The sequence below is a fragment of the Cucurbita pepo genome, chromosome LG06, assembly GCF_002806865.2.
Source record: "Cucurbita pepo subsp. pepo cultivar mu-cu-16 chromosome LG06, ASM280686v2, whole genome shotgun sequence".
Taxonomy (NCBI): domain Eukaryota; kingdom Viridiplantae; phylum Streptophyta; class Magnoliopsida; order Cucurbitales; family Cucurbitaceae; genus Cucurbita; species Cucurbita pepo.
Genome location: NC_036643.1, coordinates 1,906,793 through 1,926,391, shown reverse-complemented (window position 1 = coordinate 1,926,391; position 19,599 = coordinate 1,906,793). Strand labels below are relative to the sequence as shown.

Sequence of the window (19,599 nt, the reverse complement as noted above, 5' to 3'; positions counted from 1 at the left end):
CTAACATACCAGTCAGTTTTTTTTAAAAAAAAAAAATCAATTTAATAAAAAAAAACATATTAAATACACTTCAAATTTTTTAATTAAACTTTAACCATAAATTTTGGAGGTAATAGTATAATTGGCTTAATTTAGAACCACCCTGACCAATGGCCATCAAGTCATCATTGGTCAGGCACGTGGACAATTCACAATGGACAATTCACAATGGACGACAATTAAAATCGCCCTCAACTATTTAAAACAAACTAACAATATATTATTTATAGAATATATCTTAGATATTATATCTTAATATTTTTTAATATTCTTTAATTTGATTTAGAGTATATTTATTTTATTATCAATATTTAATTATTTATATTTTCCTCTATCCTATTTTTTTCAAAAGATTTCAAAAGATATCAATATCAACGAGAATACACACCTTCCCAATTCTATTTCTATTTCTATTTCTCATTCTTAACAACTACCTACTATAAAATAATATTAAACTCTTTAATTATTTTTAAAATGAAAAATCACCGAGTGATTGGCTGGGTCATTTGAAATGGAGAATATTAATTAGTGTAATAATATATATAAAAGAACACATGATTTACAAATATGGAAATAAAACACCTAAGAACATCTCCAATAACAATGGAAGTACTTCCAAGTTTAAAATGATTTTAAAAGACAGTCTCCATAGTTATATCAACTCTATCAACCGTAGACCAAATTTTAACTTTCTAGACCAACTTTATACTTTAACATAGGAAGAAAAAATTGAAAACCTTTTAGGCGGTACAAGAAAGAGTTAAATAAAAACTAATTCATAACACTAAGAGTACTTTAATTTTAATATATAACAATTTATTTTTTTATGTTCAAGAGACTGAAGTGTTTTTTAACCGTTAAATAAAAACTTCATAGCATCTGATATGGTAAGTAATGTCGTAGGGAGGCCTAGAAAGCTTCCAACTTCGAACTCAAAAACATGGCTCCTCACTTCTACTAACATTTTATAAGTATGTATTCTAAACATATCATTCAACCGATCGCATTGCGATCGGATTTTTTAAAGAATTCAACACATGAAATTCCCAATCTGCATGTGGGAGATCAAACAAAAAGGAATCTTACCAAGAATCTTTTAACTTGGGTATTAAAGACAAAGAAGTTGCAGGTTTAGCTCAATACATAATCAATTGACTAGAGGTGAAAAGATATAACATTATGAATGAGTAGGAAGAGGGGAATGATGGCAGTAAGCATTCTTTAAAGTATATGAAGTTATTATCTTCTTTTTAATACTACCTAATGGGATTTTTTAAATTTTGAATTCCCTTATATTGTTCTGTTCGGTTATTATAACAGGCCTCAGATGCAATAGAATAGTCAGCTCTAGAGAATTAAATATATGATATATATATTTTAATCTGGATGGAGAGGGCGCTCTCTCTATCTCTCTCTCTCTTCCCCCTACTTATCCCAAATGAGAGAGAATTTGAGCAGTGGACGAGTACCTTATAAAGTCATGATGATTGCTGAAAATGGAGCCTGGCTGCTGAATCAACTAATGATTCTGGTTCTCGTCTTTGGAAATATGGATGAAGGTTTCGCACTCCCTCCAAGTATAAAGGTGTTTGCATCTCAATCAATCGAGAAACCTATAAAACGAACAGAACTATGTGACCAACAAAAGATTTTCATTTTTGTAATATATATAGTTTTCCAAAGCTCACCGTGTTGAAATGGACACAGATGTTACCGTACAATTAATAATGTGATTGAAATAACTTGAGAATAAAGGATTTTTAAACAAAACTGGACCTTTTTGTAGTTTTCAAAACTTGGCTGAGTGTATATAAGCTTAATTTTCAAAAAAAAAATAAAAGTAAAAATAAAATGAAAAAAAAAAAAAAAAAAAAAAAAAGAATCATAATACTCAGAGCATTCTACCAAGTACTAAACGAACTTGTTGGTTTGAGTAAATACTGTTTGCAAATTATACAAGAACCATTATAGAAACTAAGGAGACAAGTAACTTACAGCTCGACGGAATGCAAACATCTCTTCTTGACCAGATAGCATTGACACAATTGCAGTTGGAGCACCTACTGATCCTACATTGCCCTCCACTAGGACGTTTCGACGAAGCTTTCCCCCTTCTGCCTCTGTTTCAAACTGAAAACTGCAACCAGAAATACAAAGTTTATAGCATAGTTGCAAAACCTAGATTGATGCTCAAAAGATAGAATCAATTTCAAAGTTAGTAATCTATAAACTGAATGATGTGGGTCGATCTAACTACTAAGCAAGGAAATCAAAATGATCCATGATCCAACAATATGCATATACGCTCATAAAAGACCTAGATATCTGCATGCAAGACTTAAATCTGTCTCATTCTAAGGTTCAGAACAGAAGCAGCATAAAGTTGATGTGGTGGTACTCAGTATACTTGGTCTTCTTCAATCTCTTCAAAAGGCTTAGAAAGATGTACAGTTAGTTTTCCTTGACCTACCGCTCGCTTGACTTTTTCTGAAAGAATCTCTTATTCTTTCTAAACAAACAGATGAAACACACCAAAAATGGGTCTTGTAGCATTAAACCAAAATATTTTTGCCTACCCTAGGAAGACATGTTCTCAAATTGCAGAATGACTGGACACTGGAGGAAAGGACAAAGCAAATTCAATATTACTTATGATTGATATTAAATATTTACTCAACGCAATCGGTTTGCCAAACTCTTCAAGCCGTTGTTCATTTCAAAAATAAATAAGCATACTCAAGCATGAAATGAAATCACGATGGAAGTATTCACATTCTTAGAGCTTCCCCCCCCCCAAAAAAAAAGAGTAATGTTCAACCCAAACACAAGAGGAACAATTACCTCTCCAAATCAAAAAGAGCACCCTCTTCCGTGCCCTGGAATAAGTCCTCAATTGATGTAGCTGCCAAGCAAAATAGGCAGCAATGGTGATTGTATAACTCATCAATGAGAGTGATGAACCGCCGGGCCTGAGAAAAGGTAATTCACTAAGCTTAAAATGAGGGAAAATGGAGGGCAGCAAGAAAGATATTCAATTTTACACTTCACAGATGTCGAAGGCCATAGGGAGAAACATTCATTTAATACGCATGTAAATTACCAAGGGTATGTAGCCAGTACAATATGCACACTTAAATTGTATTTAGCCACTTAGGCTGGTAACATTTGCCTGATTGAAATTTGAAGGTTCACTAAGATCACAGCAAAAATATTGAAAGAAAATAATTTCTCATACCTTGTCACGAATGCGCATGCTCATCATTGGGATGTCAGATATGAAGACAGTGTGATAGTTTTTGGCTAGGGCAATATAATCTGCAGCACCTACCTAAGGAAAAAGAAAATCTTCCAATTGGCGCCAATCATAAAAAGGTCTCAAATTTACAGAAGAGACTGGAAGAGCAGCTCCAAGGAAAAACATCAAAGTGACTTATCTACCAAATTTTGTTAATGTTTTATGTGTCATAACAGATAACGTGATTTCTATCTAAAGTTTTTAACCAAATGCTTTTAACTACGTATTTTGTTGTATTCAAGCTTCCAAAAGAAAGGCACCGTAGCAAGATTCTCACATTATTTAAGGATTGTCGATTTCCAGTAGGGTTGTAAACATGTTGATCAAGGATGACACGCCAATTTTTCATTAAGTACATACACGAGTTACAACCTTCAAATACCTCTCAAAGTGCAAATGTCTAAATCAATCTATCTTTTCTCGAGATAGGAATGCACTTTTCTCGAGATAGGAATGCATTGGTTCAAGAGATGAAGAAAGCCTCATAAAGTCAAACTTTTCAGCGTCATAAAGGGCTCTGGCAAAATTGATAAGCCAACAACTAATTTCCATGGACCAGCAATCCTCCATATTAGAGCATTTTGTACTAACGCTATCTCTTTTAGGATTTTTCTAAAGGTACCAAACCTTTCCCTTTTTACATTGACCTATAAGAAAACCCTTCACCAAGACCTTATCTTAAAGATTTTCTAATTGGTACCACTTCTTCCACCATCAGGCTACAAGGCCACGCAACTAATAAAGGTCAGGAGTTTTGAACCAACATAAGAGATGGACTTCCCACATAAAACATTCAGCATGACGTTAAAAAGAAAAGATAAAAACATTATATATGCCCTCACAGATATAATTGTACTAACAATTGATGGAGATGTCCACCAATGTATAAAACGGTGTTAACTATCAATTGTAGATCATTACATATGACCTCACAAAAAACACACACCATTGTGCTAATAGTAGAAAGACAAGCATGATACCGGTTGACCACAGAGAAAATCAAATGCAAATCGTGCCACTCCGTTGCAGCTTTCTGACACCTCCAATTTTCTGATTGATATACATACAATTGGTAAAGCATCCTCAATGAACACATTTGAGTTAAGTTTAGTCAGTACCTTCCAAACATCACAGGAATAGTCTCAGAGGTGATTTGTCCTCCCAATTGGCTGGTGATTTCGACCCACATCTTTTCAAATTTTCCCACTGAAGTGCAATCTGAAGGCCAGAAATAATGCACCTACATGTACATTCAACGATATATGAATAAAAAACTGAACCACTGTAGGAAAGAAATTGCAACCAATAAATGATTATTAACATCTCACACTGCCCATGTCTGGTGTTAAAACCATCCAGTGCACCGATGTCAAAATGATTGATCAATAAGGACAATAATCGCAATTCACAAGCTCAAAAAATTCAAAGATTGAAAAGTCACCCAAAAGGGTGAGATATGATGGTANAGTGACTTAAGCCCTTACAATTTACATGAGCTCTGTCATCCTAATTCAATTTACATATTCAAAATAAAATTCTTAATGTGCATACCAATAATTAGATGAAACTGGAAATCCATATTCATCCATAAGTGATGAAAATAANTAAGAGAGACAACTATCATAATGGGAAACATCAAAATAGCACGAGTGGATGAGAAGGCATCGGTTCCCTCAGTCGATAGCCAATACAAAACATTGACCACTCTCTCACAAGTCATAATCTATAACACAAACATGGTTTGCCATGAACCAACCAACTCAACATTCTCAAAAATAGGAAAGGAAGATGTAAAAATACAATATAAAAAGATGCACATGATTAACAAAAACATATATTGAGAACATAGAAAAAACATAAGCGATTCAAAATAGGAAAAGAGAATTCAAAATCAAATATATCCATACAATTATAAGGTTAAAATAGATATGCTGTTTTTCATTAAAAAAATCACTATAATTTAAGTATCCAAGAAGTTTCGGGGAATTCAATTCATATCTAAAGTGCTTGTGCTTTATAACTCATGATTATGATAGCATAACTTTCTGTCATGATATTAAGCAAGTAACTAAAGATAAATTGGGTTGGACAGGAAATTGCGTTTTCAAAATTCCAATTGATGTAAACGCTCCAGGTGGAAATATTCATGTGGGTAAGATGTACACTCAACGACAGATACTTCAAAATTGTATGTGCAGTTTTTCCTCGAATACCTTGTTACAGTGTTAATAATCTCACCTGGTCAAAAGACCTTTGGGCTATAAAGCGCCGGTAATCAATCTCACTGCCAATAAGAACAAATGCACAATGCTCCTCCAGTTTGGTGACAAACTTTTGGAAGATATCCTTCTGCATGCCATCCTGGATTAACAAAATCCGTCTAACACAATCAAGAGGATGAATTTCATATACAAGTTCACTGTATACCCTCTTGTTGATTGTTTAAGCGGTTTATTTTGAATTTTCTCCTTAACATTCTGCTAATGTTCTACCACAGTGTCCCTTTTGATAATTATGGTTTCCTACTGTTTAGATCCCATCGTTCAATTAGTAGCTCTGATGAAGATAAAAAATGGCCACTTTAAGAAGGTACTTATTCCATGGTAATAAATTGATTAAAAAATAATATGTTAGAAGTTGATCTTTCAAAGTACCCTTTATTGTTCAGAGAATCACTCACTAGAAGAGTTGATCTAATAATTTTTTAGCTTCCAAGTCTAAAACTTCGAGATGCAGACCAGTTTATCTTTCCATACCCTCAAACTACTATACATGTTTTGGGGCACTTGGCTCCATCAAAGATTCAATTTCATCTGCATAAAAACTTAGTCAAACCTGATCACATTGTAAATCTGAATACCAGACTTCACCAGCCAGAAAGATTGAAAATTAAAAACATGTAAAATTAAAAGTTCTAATGACCAGCTAGTGTATCTTCTCTCCTTCAACATTTCAATTAGAATGGTACCTGGTTCAAGTCCTTTGGAGCTCGATTGCTGGTGGCTACAAGAACTGTTCCAGTACTCAACAATCTGCTTACAATTCCAGATAAGGCTACAATAGCAAATACATCAACTGTCTGAAAGAGAAAGCAGAATAACCCAATATATTAAAATCATGAATAGAATAGAATCATTGGTAGCTAATTTCAAACTGTTTGCTTACACAAAATGTGCATGAACAAAACTCAGATATTAGCAACAAAAAAAAAAACAACCTTTTTTCCATGATAAACACCTCATCTTTCACTCCAAATTTTCAAAACTCTAGTTTTCCTAAGTTAGCCCCCATAGTTTCAAAATCCTAGTTCTCAGACTTTCACATCAATATGCATGACCCGCTATTATTTATAAGTTTATCTTGACTGTATCAGGAATAGTACAATGTTGAAGAAAACATAACAGTAAGAATTTTCCCTTAGTTTCTTTTCATTTACCTGTATCTCATCGAAGCAAAGAATGCTAGCTCCTACTTGACCTGCTTGTTGATCAACCAGAAATTTATCAGCAACAGCAGGAAGAATGTTTTTCATCTGTACCTCTTGCTTGTATTTTTCTTCTGCTGCAACCCACTCCTTCACTTTTGTATCGAAAGGGAGATTCATAATCCAACTCGAGATGCTTGATTGTGAAGATTTCTCCCTCACTTGATTTTTCCATATATTGTGCATATCTTCATTAATTTTAAGCATAGCCTGCCATATAATGGAGTAAACTTGAATACCAATACCAATCTGGAAAAAAGAAGGCATTATCTCGGAAACAGTAAAGCTTAACACAATTGTTGAAATAGATTGTTAATGTTTAGTCAAACGTCTCAAATTTTCCAAACTAAAATAAACCCTCACCTCATGGAAATGGTACCTTTGACGATGTTTAACAATTCCTTCAGTAGCATTGTAAAACATATCCATGAGCATAGTCTTCCCTGGATTATTAGAAATTAGTTCAGCAAATCAGAATTAAGTTAATTGTAAAATTATAAGCATAAATCACAGTGATAGTCAGATTATAAGCATAAATCAATGTGAAGTGGTAACTAATGTCCAAGCTTGCCATATAAAATTTTATCGTGGTCAGAAACTTACCACTTCCAACATTGCCATATATGTACAGTCCTCTAGGAGCATGTGGAGCAGAAGGACAACGACCTACAAGTGAATCCAACTTCCTCTCTCGGTTAAGGTATGAAACCCACTTACCAACTCCAGGTTCAATATTTTCAGAAGATTTCCTAAGGTAAAAATAAATAAATACTTGCAAAGATCAGATTCTACAAAGTTTATCACAATCAGAAGCATAAATGGTACTGCTGAAGATTTTAAGCTCGGAAAGGTGACTGTGAAAAGGAGTGTGCCTAACCGAAACATCAGTGTTTCAGCAAGTTTGCTTCGGCGCCTGTTTACTGATGTCCATACATCTCCCTGTTGTTTAGACTCGGCTTCCTCCATTAAAAGTCTGCGTCTCTCGTTCTCCCTACTCTGCTTCCAATTAGCTAGTTTTACCTTAAAAGTACAAGTGCCTTAGTATTAGGTTTCAACCTATTTGTAAGAATAAAAGCATATCTGACATTCGGATCATTATAGTAATATCAATTCCAATTGGTACATGATACTCTTCCATATCCTTTTCATATTGCTCCAATCTTCCAAGCAAACTCTCCAATTCGGAAGCCACTCTCTCTTGAAAAGGATCATGCTGTAGCTCCCCTCGCTCAACTAGATGCTTATACTGGCTTAATAGCCCTGCAAGAATGAATTTCATATTACAAGTCTGAAATACAGATGCGGCCAAGACTACGGTACCACGGAATCCAAAGCGCCTACACTATATAAATATGGATCATACACAAACTCGCATAGCTCAGAATAAGCAGCAAGTTCGAATCCGAGAAAATGAGATCGATCAATGCAATGCTTTAACGTCAAACGTATCATAGAGAACAGAAATCAAACTAAAGGAGCATCAGCGATCAAAGAGATACCAAATCACGATCAGAAATACGACGCATAAAGCAAGGAATTCACTCTCTCATGAATCCTTAACCAGTAACCATCACAATAACACTGTACTGTGCATAAGCTAGAGAGTGAACCTCCACACGCATACACTACATCCTAATTTCATACTCAACATTATAAAATGCACACATATAATGCGAATAGCAATGTGATAAAGACCTGGAGACTTCGCAGACGAAGAGAGGAATCGAACACTAAGCGGATCAACGCCGAGCTTCGAAGATTGTTGACGAGTGAACCTCAGCGACAATAGCGAATAAATTGTTGAAGTCGAAGGTCCTCTTTTCATCTTCGAATCACAATTTCTTCTCCTTCTTCGTCTCGAAGTAAAGCGTGTAGTTTCTGCAAGAAGAAAGCGTTGCAATTTCCAGAACCGAGAGCGCCAAATCGTTGATGCACCAAAACTGCAAACTGCAACGAAAATGGAAAGTAGCGACTTGTTCTTCCCGCTAACCAGCCACGTGTTGGCAACAGGGTAATTACCGCGCGAAGATGACGTGGATAGAAATATCACCGTTGGATAACTAGAAACTAGAAGGAAATAAATCGTACGGTCCTTAATGGGACATCATCCTTTCATGTTTGAAGATACGAGTTCGATGAGTCTTCCCTTTTAATCTCCCATCTTGCAATGTTTTTCTAATGTTTTTTATATTTTAAAAAAATATATTCATTTTAAATCATTTTTAATTGATCATTTCTATTTTAAAAAATATAAATTATTCTCGTAAATTCAATAATACATTATAAGAAAATTTTAATATAACGTCGTAAAAAAATGAATATACTTACTCAAATAAATGGAAATAAGAAAGTGGAGCGAGATACGGACAGAGATAGATAATTTTCATTTCCATTTAGTTAACGAGTTTAAATCATTTGCTAGCCAATCTGAACCGTGATTAAGACATTTATGTCTTTGAGTAAAATATCGTAGGTTTGAGAGAACCAAAATTAAAAGTTTAAGACTAAAACCGATAGATTAAAGAAGAACCAAGTTCCGAACCGGGAAAGAAAAAAAAAGGGTAAAATGGTAATTTCATTTCTCGGTATATTATAAGATTTTAAAAGACTAGAAATTAGGATTGTCCAAAAAAGGCAATAAGGTATACTTTTATAAGGCATTGAATGGGAGGGATGACTTGGTTTTTGGTGCTGAAATTAAGGATAAAATTGAACATACCCATGTTCACTGAATGTTCCAGGTCATGAGCTTGGTTTTTGGTGCTCATATTAGGGATGACTTGGTTCGAGGTCATGGGTTTAATGACATTTGTCGAGCTTCTCATTTACTCGCCGTTACCCGTTACCTAACAAAAAGTTGAGAGCACTCGATTTCGATTAAATCGAAAATCGTCGTACTACGAAATCAAAAACATTCTCGATTGGTTGGAACTTAATCAATAAGAAAATATTGACTAAATTACGAAAAAATGCTTGCAATATTACACTTTTATAAACGTTTTGAAACTATCCGCTCGTAATGTTCTTACAAACATCTATCGAACAAACATCTATTCAGGTCCCAACTCTTCAACGGGTTTCTACTCTAAGTATAGTTTTACAAAAAGTCAAGAGTAACATTATAACATCGCAAGTTTTCGTGCCGTGTCATAGCTAAAAAAAGATTTGTCCAAGTTTCTTCGTTCGTGTGCCTAAGTTAAGTTACATCTTCGTAGTTTCGAGAATATACCTATTCATCAAGTCCGAGGTTCATGAGGTTCGTATCTATGAATAGAATGGAAAGGTTGGAACAAAAGATATTTTGAAAATGCCACTTCTCCACAATATCCAGAAGGCCAAATCTAATCAGAGTATCACTAACAAGAGAACAATGGAATACAACCTAAAAAGTGAATAAATAAGCACTGAGCAGAACCCTCATTGAATCAAAGAAGGAAGTTTCTAAAGAAATGCAGGAGAGAAGAAGGGGAAGAGGATGATGCTGTGAAGAAGAGGAAAAGGAAAAGGAAAAGGAAAAGAAAAAGAAACAAAAATGGGATTTGAGATTCTGTTGTTCTACAAACTCATCAGGTTCATCAATGGCTGCAGGTATCATAATCAACCAACAAAAGCAAAAATCTCAAACACCTAATAATATTACTAACAGCCAGAAGTAGAAATCCAGAAAATAACCTGAATTTTTGAGCTGTGATGAAGAGATCCCAAATTCTGCAGCTACCCCAATTCTTCATCTCGATCCTTCTCTTTGTTCTCTTCTTTTTCCTGATTTATTGCTATATTCTGTGTTCGTTTCAGGTTTCAATTCAAGTCTTTGGATTCGTTCTTCCTCCCCAATCCGTCGTTCTCTCTTTTCTCCAGCAATTTTCCTGTCTCTTCATCGGCTTCAGTGGCCTTCTTTTGCGCCTCTATCGCCTTCAGAGCCTTCAATTTCGAGTGATTGTAGTACCCAACCCCAACGAAAGCCAATCCATAGCCGAACAAGTTGATAGGAGTCACGGTGTCCTTGATCACCGACCACGAGAAGGCGATCAGGAGCCAATCCTTGACGACGCCGGCGACGTTCATCGTTAGGGCGGAGGTTTTTCCAACGAGCAAGAACACAGCGAGATTTAGGGCAAATGCGCAGAGTGAATTGGTGCCGAAGATCACATAATCGAAATGGAGACTGGAAGCAGATTTCAAAATTGGATACTCGACGAAGATCCACGGCACTAACAAGAAGACGAAACAACAAGGCGCAACGTAATACAAAGAAGTAATCGGATTCAACGAGATTCCTTTAGAGGTAAGCAAAATCTGGATCAGAACAAGCCGAGTCGCCTCGAATGCAACGGCGCCAAGCTGCAAAGCCACACCCCAAACATCGAATTTCGCTTCACCATAAGCAGCAATCGAAACGCCAAACGAAATCGACAACATATTCACCATCGTCTCCGTCTTGAAACCTTCCTTCTTCAAAAGAACGCCGATCGAATAAACAGCGACCGGCATCAAAGCCTTGAGCATCTGAATGAACGAGACAGAGAGGTAAATGTACGCCGAATTCGAAAGCCACAAAGAGAGAGAATATAACGCTCCAATTGGAACAACAGAGGAGATATATAGATCTCTGGACATGGAAACCGGCTCGACGAGCTTGAAGACGCGAATCAGAAGAAAAGCGATAGAAGCACAGAAACTCATATGGATCATGGTGAGGGAAATCGGAAAAGGCCAATCATACATCTTCTTGTCGAGAATGAACTTGTTGTAGACAATGACGGTGAAGCTGAGGAAGATCCAAATGGCGACATAGGTGTAGGAGAGGACGATCTTCTTCAGAACACTGTCACTGATAAAACTTCCTTTGCCCATTGCGCCGATCAGGGGGGAAATCGGAGATGAATCAGAGGGAGAACAACAAGAAATCTGCAGGAAAAAAAAAAATCAGCAATGGAGATTCAGAGAAAGGAACCGAGCTTGATTTGAGTTCGGTTCAGGGAAGAAGAAAGTGACGGAGACGGAAAGGGAGCGAAATCTGGGAGAATAAATAAATTCCCTTTTTTTTTTTTTCTTTTCCTTAATTTGTTTTTTATTTTATTTTATTTTATTTTATTTTTCATTTGGCTTTGGATAAACAATTAAAAAATAAATAAATAATAGAGGGTCTAAAATGGGAAGAATCTGTCTTATTTTGCTGTTTTCAGTCCAATTAAAAATTGAATATAAATATATACTTAACAAAAACTATATTAATAATATTTTAATTTCATAATTTTTTTAAATATTAAAATAAAAAATTTTTATTTTTGTTTCGATATTTTTATTATAATGAAAAAAGAGTTAATATAGTCTATTTTCTATATAATAAAAAAAATATATTAAATGCGATTAAAAATATATCACAGAATAACTCATCGATAATTGAACTATATTAAAAAAAAAAGGTTAATGTCGTCACATTTATTTCACTGAAAATAACACATCATACTATCATTTAAAAAAAACATATTAAATTCTCTGTTCTCCCGCCTCTATTTAATAAAAAAAAAACAATGAGAATATATATATTGTCACTGTCAGTTAGAAGTTCGAATCTCGTTATCTGTTTATGTATTAATTAAAAACATTTATTAATAAAAACATCTTTATAGTAAAAATTAAGCAAAATAATGAAACGGTGGAAAATAAAATTGGAAACAGAAGCACATGTTATTGCAGTGAAGGGACCGTCCATCATTAATTTACTGAAGGTGAAAATTAAATTTGTTTTCGTTAAAAATGAATAAAATAATAAAGTAGGTACTTTTTAAAATTATAACCGTAAAATATTAAAACGAATAATATCATTAATATATATATATATATATTGATGTGACTATTTTTAATAATTCAATAAAAAATGAATATTTATGATAATTACAAAATAAAAAACATTAATTATTGGTAATATATCAATTTAATTATTTATGTAATTCTTTTTTATGACAAATATTATTGAGGTACATGATTAATAATTTAATTTTTTAGAATGGTTATTTTATATTATTTTTAAAAAACAAACATTATTATTTTAATAGTGTGTTGTGTCTTATAAAAAAAATGTAACTTCATATATATATATATATATATATATATATATATTTTTAGTCATGGTCATTGTAACTCTAGCGTTTGTAGTCCAACGGTTAAGATAATTATCTTCTAAGCAATAGATTCGAGTTCAAATCCCGACAAATGAACCAACTATTGTAACTGTAGTGTTTCTAGTCGAACATTAGTCCTAAAGGTTAACGGAGCTTAATTAAAGGTGTTCATGAATTGAGTCATCTGCATTTGAAGCAAGCGGGTGGACTCGGATTCGGGACGGAATACATGAAATACATGAGACTCATCTACAGCTTCTATCAGCTTAACCACTTTTACCCTCTTTTGCTGCAAGAAGTTTACATATAACTCTCCCCTTTCCTTCAAGAAATCCAAGCCAGCCACAAAAACCACCACATTTGGGAACTTACTCCACTCTTCTTTACTCATTTCTTGTGTATTATTCTCGTAGTTACATCCGAAATAATCACGGTTGCTACCTTTCGGTATGCTCAATCTCCAAAACATATCATTCATTTCCACAAATCCTTCTACCCCTTCTGCTTTCTCCTTCTCGGTTCGTTTCTCGCTCCCGAAATACGGATGAATCAACATCAATCCTTTGAGCGTCATGTTGGAAATGTTGGTCTTCATGGTTTTGACTGCAACATGGTGGACAATGTTGCCTCCTGCACTGTCTCCAGATAGGAAGACTCGAGAAAGATCAGCATTTTGCAACCATGGCTCGAAACAACTTGCTTGATGGGCGAGCCACTCAAGTGAGCTGTAGCAATCTTCATAAGCTGCTGGAAGTCGATTCTCCGGTGCCAATCGATAGTCGATGGACAAGATAACACAATTAGATGCAACAGCCAAGCCTCCAAGAAAGTGATGGTAACCCATCCAAGTAGTTGAGCCAATGCAAAAGCCACCACCATGGAAGTAAACAAGAATAGGAAGTTTTGCTACATGATTACCAGTAACATTAGGAAGAAACAACCTTCCGGTAACTGGCTTTTTGGGGTCGATAACGACATCCTTGAACTTATAATTCTTAGATGATTGGTTATCAGTTGAGACGACGACTTCAGGAATCAAGCGTCGAACTGACCCATCAGAGTATACTTCAAGGAACCCCGGTGCTTCTCCTATCAATGCCATTCGTGCACGAAATACTTGGGAGGTGATAATTGAGCCGGAAAAAAAAGTGTTAGAGACTTTCTTTTGGATTGGAGTTTTAAGAGAGTTTGTGAGGTTTTTATATGGGTAAGAGTTCATAGTAATTGAAGTTGTAAAGGTATGTTGGTGGGTTGGCGTTGATCATGCAAATCAGATTGGCCCCAAAATAAAATAGAAACAACTTTAGCAGTTGAGTATTAGGTGTACTTTTATTTTCAGAGTGGTTAGACGCTTAGGGAAGTTTAAAAGAAAACTGAAATTAAGTGGGAAAAAAAAAGGGACGAACTTGAATAGCTTGTCGAGCACATCAAATCGTGTGGTAGTGAGAGCGAGATTTCAAATCCCTCCTCGTTCTTAGTCCCTGTCACATCGTTTTAAGTCGAAATTTTATTTGAAAATTTAAAGAATGTCTACTTCAAATGTAGTCTCGAAATCAACTAAAATTGACAATAATTCTAAATCACGATAAAAGGGGGAAAAGCTTCTAAACTTAGATTAAAAAAACCCCTTGACTTTTTTCATCGGCTCTAACGACCACTAGGTCGGACCAACTTACAAGTACCTCAAACAATCAGACGAAACAACTATTTAACCCAACTTCATTTAGTTGCTAAGAAATGAATACGAAATTTTAAATAGACGACAGTCATAGAATATTTAGATTAACTACTATAACTCGAGCCATTGTCCGAGTTATTAGCCAGTTTAAAGTCGAGTTGCCTGGTAAAAAAAATATATAAAATAAAAAACTACCCAGGGTGCAGAGGGAAGTGACTATTTTTTTACCATAAAAGAAGTAAAAAATACTACTTCAAGCACAACTCTTAAGTTCTCAACTACGAATTCACTTCATAATCCCACTGCATTCTAGGAGAACGAACATGCAAATGTAGTCTGTATTCTCAAGCTTCCTACCCGCATTAAAATCTTAATCCAAACAATTTCTCCAATTCATCACAGCTTTGAGTTCGAACTTAAAAACCGAACAAGTTCGATAAAGAATAATATGAAAGCCAAATAGAATAGGGTAGTAGAGTAAACTTATCAATCAAGATGATTATTCCACAGAGCTGAAACGAATGTTGGCATTAGTTGATGCAGCCGTTTCATTAATCAAACCTCATTGGGAGGCTTTAACCTTATCAGCCTCTTGATCCTGTCTTTCTCCGTGTTCTCCAAGATGCCCTTCACAAACATCAAAACAGATCAGTAAGATCTAAAATAGCAGAGGCGCAGTCGATATGTAATATTTTTTATATTCTTCGCGACTATGAGATACCCATAAATTTCTGTTCAGAGAGACATTTTGCAAAGCATTTTCTGTTTTTTTAGAATAGGAAGACCGTGTGTAAAAATCTTTGCTCCTTGAAAGTTGCAAATTTCTTGAATTAAAGGTCCAAATGTTTAGAATGTTTATCACTGTATCTGGTTCGATTATGAGCCTTGAGCCTCACAAAACCTACAAGAAAGATTCTGAGTGAGGGAAACAGAAAAGGCATACCGTCCAGACAATTTCATCAAGACACAAACAAATCTTTCCATATTTGTCGAGAAACGAGCGCTCAGTTGGAGCTTTGCCACAGGCATCCTTTATTGATGACGTTACTACAAAGATCACTTCTGCCACTTGAAGAAGTGAAAATGAAATTAATACAGAGGAAAATAACACAAGGATCAGGCAAAACAAAAGATTTTCTTAAAAGAAAAAACCCCGCTTGGGAGGTTGGGAATGAGTCCAAAGAAAATGGAAGAATTGTCATTTTCTTACAAGCTAATTCATCATATTCATCCTTCCCAACAACATAAACTGCAACATCGCCAAGCACGGTGTAAACAATATATACAGACCTGTTACAAAAAGATAAACTTTGATAGATTGAACAGGTAAAACCAGCTACAGTAAAACAATCCATTGAGTAGTGCCACAAAATAGACAGGGACTGATTGATCTAATGTACGAGTAATGCTTTCATCATTATAAAGGGGGAAGGTTCACTTTTATTCAAGCCACTGGCTAACCTTGTTATTTAAGATTCCCTTATAAGCAGGGCGGTCTATTGATGATTGAGGGGGGAAAATGGAATTATCGAAGTGAATGTCCAAATATTTTTAGGGATGTATTTTATTTAGCAGTAAAACCATTTATCATTATTAGGTGACCATTCGAGCTAAGAACGCAACCCTTGTTACTTTAGTAATAGTGATTGCAGAAGAAGCTATTTCACTGTTATTCTTTCATCCTTCTCGACGAAAGCATGGTTTCACATTTAAAAAAAAAATAGAACAAAAGAAAACTAGCTCGTTGCATAATTTCATCCAAAGTATTCATGGAAAGATGCCTTTGGCAACTTCCAAACACTCTAACGGTAGTTCAAGAAGCCCTTAGAGGCTTGTAGATGTAGCTCGCTACTTTGTTCTTTGGACAAGAAACAAAGGTGTAGCTTACTACCTCCTTCTTGAGGTGGAAGAAGGATGAAAAGTAGATTTTGGAAGGACAATTAGATAAATGAATACTCAGACCATAACAAATTAACTGGAAGTAAAATGTTGGATCTTTTGTAAGTTCAAAATATCCCAGGCAGGGGTGAAACGTTATTATTGACATTAAAGTGAAAGAAAAGTGGTAGAACAGATTTCTCTTCATTCAATTTTCAAAGGTTTTAATCCATCTTCAAGACCTTACTTTGTAGGTTGGAGGCAATTCCAAGGTTTGGTAACCAAGAGGCTTTTAAAATAGATGGAACTTAACAAAGAGTCTGTTATTTGTGAAGCCAATGATTGGCAGAGTGGATACCATTGACGATATACATTAAGCGAGGAAGTTGCCTGATTATGTCCCAATTGATTTATGTTACGCAGGAATAATAATTGAGATCAAAGGTACCGAATTATGTTCAACGACTTCTTCCCCTTACTACATTTGATTTATATAGACGCTGTCACTTGAATACCAAAGACTTCATCATTCAAATCAGCTTGTCCCTAGTTTCTTTCATTCTCTCAACTGTTTAAAATATAAGGAAATTTTGGTTTCAGGAAACCCTTTCAACAACTCAAAATCAATGCAATTTTTGGTTAGTTTACTTTAAAACATTAAATATACTTCCTTTATTCCTGATGTAAGGATCAAGGTTTCATATGTTGCAGTAATCCAATAATGGAGCATTAAACATGCAAAAACTAACGTCAAAGCGGCACCTTATATATTATTGTGTATTGGCTTCATAAGAATCACAATAGTAATACACTATAACAATAATCACGCAAAGAAACTTCGTCCATTTCCCTTGCGCTATGAAAATGTTATGGTCGAGTCCTTATATTTTATGAGATCAAAATGCTAAGGGATGAAAGCTAAGTTTCAAGTATAATGCATCACTGCGAGGTATTCAGAATTGCTTCTAAAGAAATGATTGGAAGATTTCACTCACTTGTGTGAAGCAACAAAGAGCTCTTCATTTTTTGCACCTTTGAGATTATCTGCTCCTAGTTTCACTAGAAAGGATCGCCAATGCAATCGCTCCTCTGCCGGAACTCCATGGAACCTAATAAACAAATAAAAATCACGATCGACCGTTCAATCGCATGAAATTAGAGTATGCCAGGCACTGCAATCCGCGTTATGCAGCATTGTTTCACTCCTAAAAACTAAATTATTCTCAAGTCAATTCCAACTCTAATTGGAGTACATCTGAAGCTAATCGCACATTTCATACAATCATAAAAGCAGTCGACAAATAAAACTACAAAAAAAATCGATCAATCACACACACACACACAAAAAAAAAACCATTCAATTCACATTCTCACGATAAAGCAAATCAGAAACATGAAAATCCAGTGGAAACGATCAAGCCACACGGCGTAAGGGAAAAGAAAACAGTACCGTTCAACGAGAATGTTGCCGACGGAGTTGGCAATCAGCACAGCCAGCAACATACCTAATCTTTCGCCGCCTGCTTCAACTCTTCGATCGGAATTTCTGAAGGAAAAAATCTCTCTCCTCGAAGCCTGGGAACAAATCTAACAATCCCAGATTTTCGCTCGCGCCCTTTTTCTTCCCCTTTTTCCCTCGAGGCCACAATTAGGACTCGTTTGGAAACAGATATAGTGGAATCCGATTCGAGAATTATAATAGCGTATCCACGTCGAGGTCAGTATAATCCGGACTATGACTTGACTGTTCTTTTTATTTATTTATTTATTTCCTTAAATATTATTGAAATTAAAGCAAAGACTTTTATTGTGGATTGGGATGGATCATTAATTGAGCAACTACATCATTGAAATCTAATCAACCACAATCAATCTTCAACCCCACAAAAAAAAAAAAAAAAATTGTTATAATAATATTATATATTTTATATATATATATATATACATATATATATATTATTATAAATTAGTTTTTCATGTCGACTAAGGATAAGCTAGAAGCGATGTTATATGTCAATTGAAAATATTAATGTCCATTTTACTCTGGGGGCTAGGGACTCGTCCCGAACAAAGAGGAGATTCNTTTTTTTTTTTTTTTTTTTTTTTTTTTTTTTTTTTTTTTAGATAAATAGGGTCTGATTATGATATTTAAATTAAAGACCCTGTTATAAAATATTTTTTAATCGTTAAATATGGTAATATTCAAATTTAAATTTTTATAGATTATGTTGGTAGAATATATATTTGCTTATAAATATATTTATTTATTAGAATTTGTTTATATTTTTTAATAAAAATTATATTGAAAAATGAAAATTTTAAAATAAGTATATTTTTAGAAAATAATAATAAACTAAAAAAATCACCCCACAAATTTCCTTAGACCAAAGGAACGTCTTCAACCATCCATTCCCCTTCAAATTTTGTGGTTCCAGTTCAATTTTGATTATATATATATATATATAATTATTTTGTTTATAAATCTCTAGTACAATTTAAAAATAAATTAATATTTTAATGATATATTCTTTATGGTTAAATTGTTGTAATATTAATTTTAAATAATAAAAGAAAGTTACCATTTTAACCTTTAAAAAGTTATTTCAAATTTAATAAAATTTAAAAAACTTTAAAGGTATAAATTGATATAAAATTGGAGATAAAAATGAGTTTTTTTCGTAGGGTTTTATAATAACATGATCCTATTATAAATCTTTTAATTTATTTATTAAAAAAAACGGTTGAAGCTATTTTATTGGACCAATTAGCTACGCCAATAATTAATTGCATGTCATGTGGGAGCATAAATTGCTGCGCACAAATCATTAATCATTTTCCAACTAAATTCCTAAGGTTTCCCATAAAATATTAAAATAAAATTGCGAGGGTTAAATTTGTAAATGTGACACCCGAATAAATTTTAATTAAATTATTAGCTTAGCAATATTTGTAACACCCGAATAAAATGATGGGTACATGAATGAACCGAGATTATACTCAAATGAGAGTGAATTCCATGTACGAAAATCATGTTGTAGGAGGTGCAGAGGAATGTCGGGGTCATCAAGTGTCGAATCCACATTTCTTAATCCTGGTCACG

General features: G+C 34.4%; 4 protein-coding genes across 4 annotated transcripts; all 4 read right to left on the bottom strand.

Annotated features, from left to right (window-relative positions):
* Window positions 1–964: 964 nt before the first annotated feature.
* LOC111797570 (AFG1-like ATPase) lies at window positions 965–8,922 on the bottom strand. The gene is made up of 14 exons (XM_023680616.1): window positions 8,514–8,922; window positions 7,942–8,078; window positions 7,696–7,838; window positions 7,422–7,567; window positions 7,182–7,261; window positions 6,771–7,028; window positions 6,303–6,413; window positions 5,573–5,695; window positions 4,453–4,574; window positions 4,315–4,384; window positions 3,275–3,367; window positions 2,881–3,008; window positions 2,035–2,176; window positions 965–1,652 (listed from the first exon to the last, which is right to left on the bottom strand). Exons 1-14 carry the CDS (start codon window positions 8,641–8,643, stop codon window positions 1,518–1,520), a joined length of 1,818 nt encoding a protein of 605 aa, XP_023536384.1. The 5' UTR covers window positions 8,644–8,922; the 3' UTR covers window positions 965–1,517.
* Window positions 8,923–10,148: 1,226 nt separating this feature from the next.
* On the bottom strand, window positions 10,149–11,861 carry LOC111797746 (probable sugar phosphate/phosphate translocator At5g25400). The gene has a single exon (XM_023680865.1). It carries the CDS (start codon window positions 11,670–11,672, stop codon window positions 10,617–10,619), a length of 1,056 nt encoding a protein of 351 aa, XP_023536633.1. The 5' UTR covers window positions 11,673–11,861; the 3' UTR covers window positions 10,149–10,616.
* A 1,128-nt stretch (window positions 11,862–12,989) lies between these two features.
* Window positions 12,990–14,770, bottom strand: LOC111797491 (probable carboxylesterase 17). The gene is made up of 2 exons (XM_023680498.1): window positions 14,350–14,770; window positions 12,990–14,059 (listed from the first exon to the last, which is right to left on the bottom strand). The coding sequence occupies exons 1-2, from the start codon at window positions 14,369–14,371 to the stop codon at window positions 13,098–13,100; spliced, it is 984 nt and encodes a 327-aa protein (XP_023536266.1). The 5' UTR covers window positions 14,372–14,770; the 3' UTR covers window positions 12,990–13,097.
* A 161-nt stretch (window positions 14,771–14,931) lies between these two features.
* Window positions 14,932–18,132, bottom strand: LOC111797492. The gene is made up of 5 exons (XM_023680500.1): window positions 17,950–18,132; window positions 17,495–17,608; window positions 15,832–15,911; window positions 15,565–15,689; window positions 14,932–15,248 (listed from the first exon to the last, which is right to left on the bottom strand). Exons 1-5 carry the CDS (start codon window positions 18,000–18,002, stop codon window positions 15,177–15,179), a joined length of 444 nt encoding a protein of 147 aa, XP_023536268.1. The 5' UTR covers window positions 18,003–18,132; the 3' UTR covers window positions 14,932–15,176.
* Between the last annotated feature and the right edge of the window lie 1,467 nt (window positions 18,133–19,599).

Coding starts and splice junctions, on each gene's coding strand:
- LOC111797570 (XM_023680616.1), bottom strand. CDS start 8,643: ATGAAAAGAGGACCTTCGACTTCAACAATTTATTCGCTATTGTCGCTG. Junction 3,009..3,274: donor GCATGCGCATTCGTGACAAG/GTATGAGAAATT, acceptor ACCTTTTCTCAG/GCCCGGCGGTTCATCACTCT. Junction 1,653..2,034: donor TGTTTGCATTCCGTCGAGCT/GTAAGTTACTTG, acceptor TTCGTTTTATAG/GTTTCTCGATTGATTGAGAT.
- LOC111797746 (XM_023680865.1), bottom strand. CDS start 11,672: ATGGGCAAAGGAAGTTTTATCAGTGACAGTGTTCTGAAGAAGATCGTC.
- LOC111797491 (XM_023680498.1), bottom strand. CDS start 14,371: ATGTGCTCGACAAGCTATTCAA. Junction 14,060..14,349: donor GTGCTCGACAAGCTATTCAA/GTTCGTCCCTTT, acceptor TCACCTCCCAAG/TATTTCGTGCACGAATGGCA.
- LOC111797492 (XM_023680500.1), bottom strand. CDS start 18,002: ATGTTGCTGGCTGTGCTGATTGCCAACTCCGTCGGCAACATTCTCGTT. Junction 15,690..15,831: donor TGAATATGATGAATTAGCTT/GTAAGAAAATGA, acceptor CACTTCTTCAAG/TGGCAGAAGTGATCTTTGTA. Junction 15,249..15,564: donor TTGATGAAATTGTCTGGACG/GTATGCCTTTTC, acceptor ATGTTTGTGAAG/GGCATCTTGGAGAACACGGA.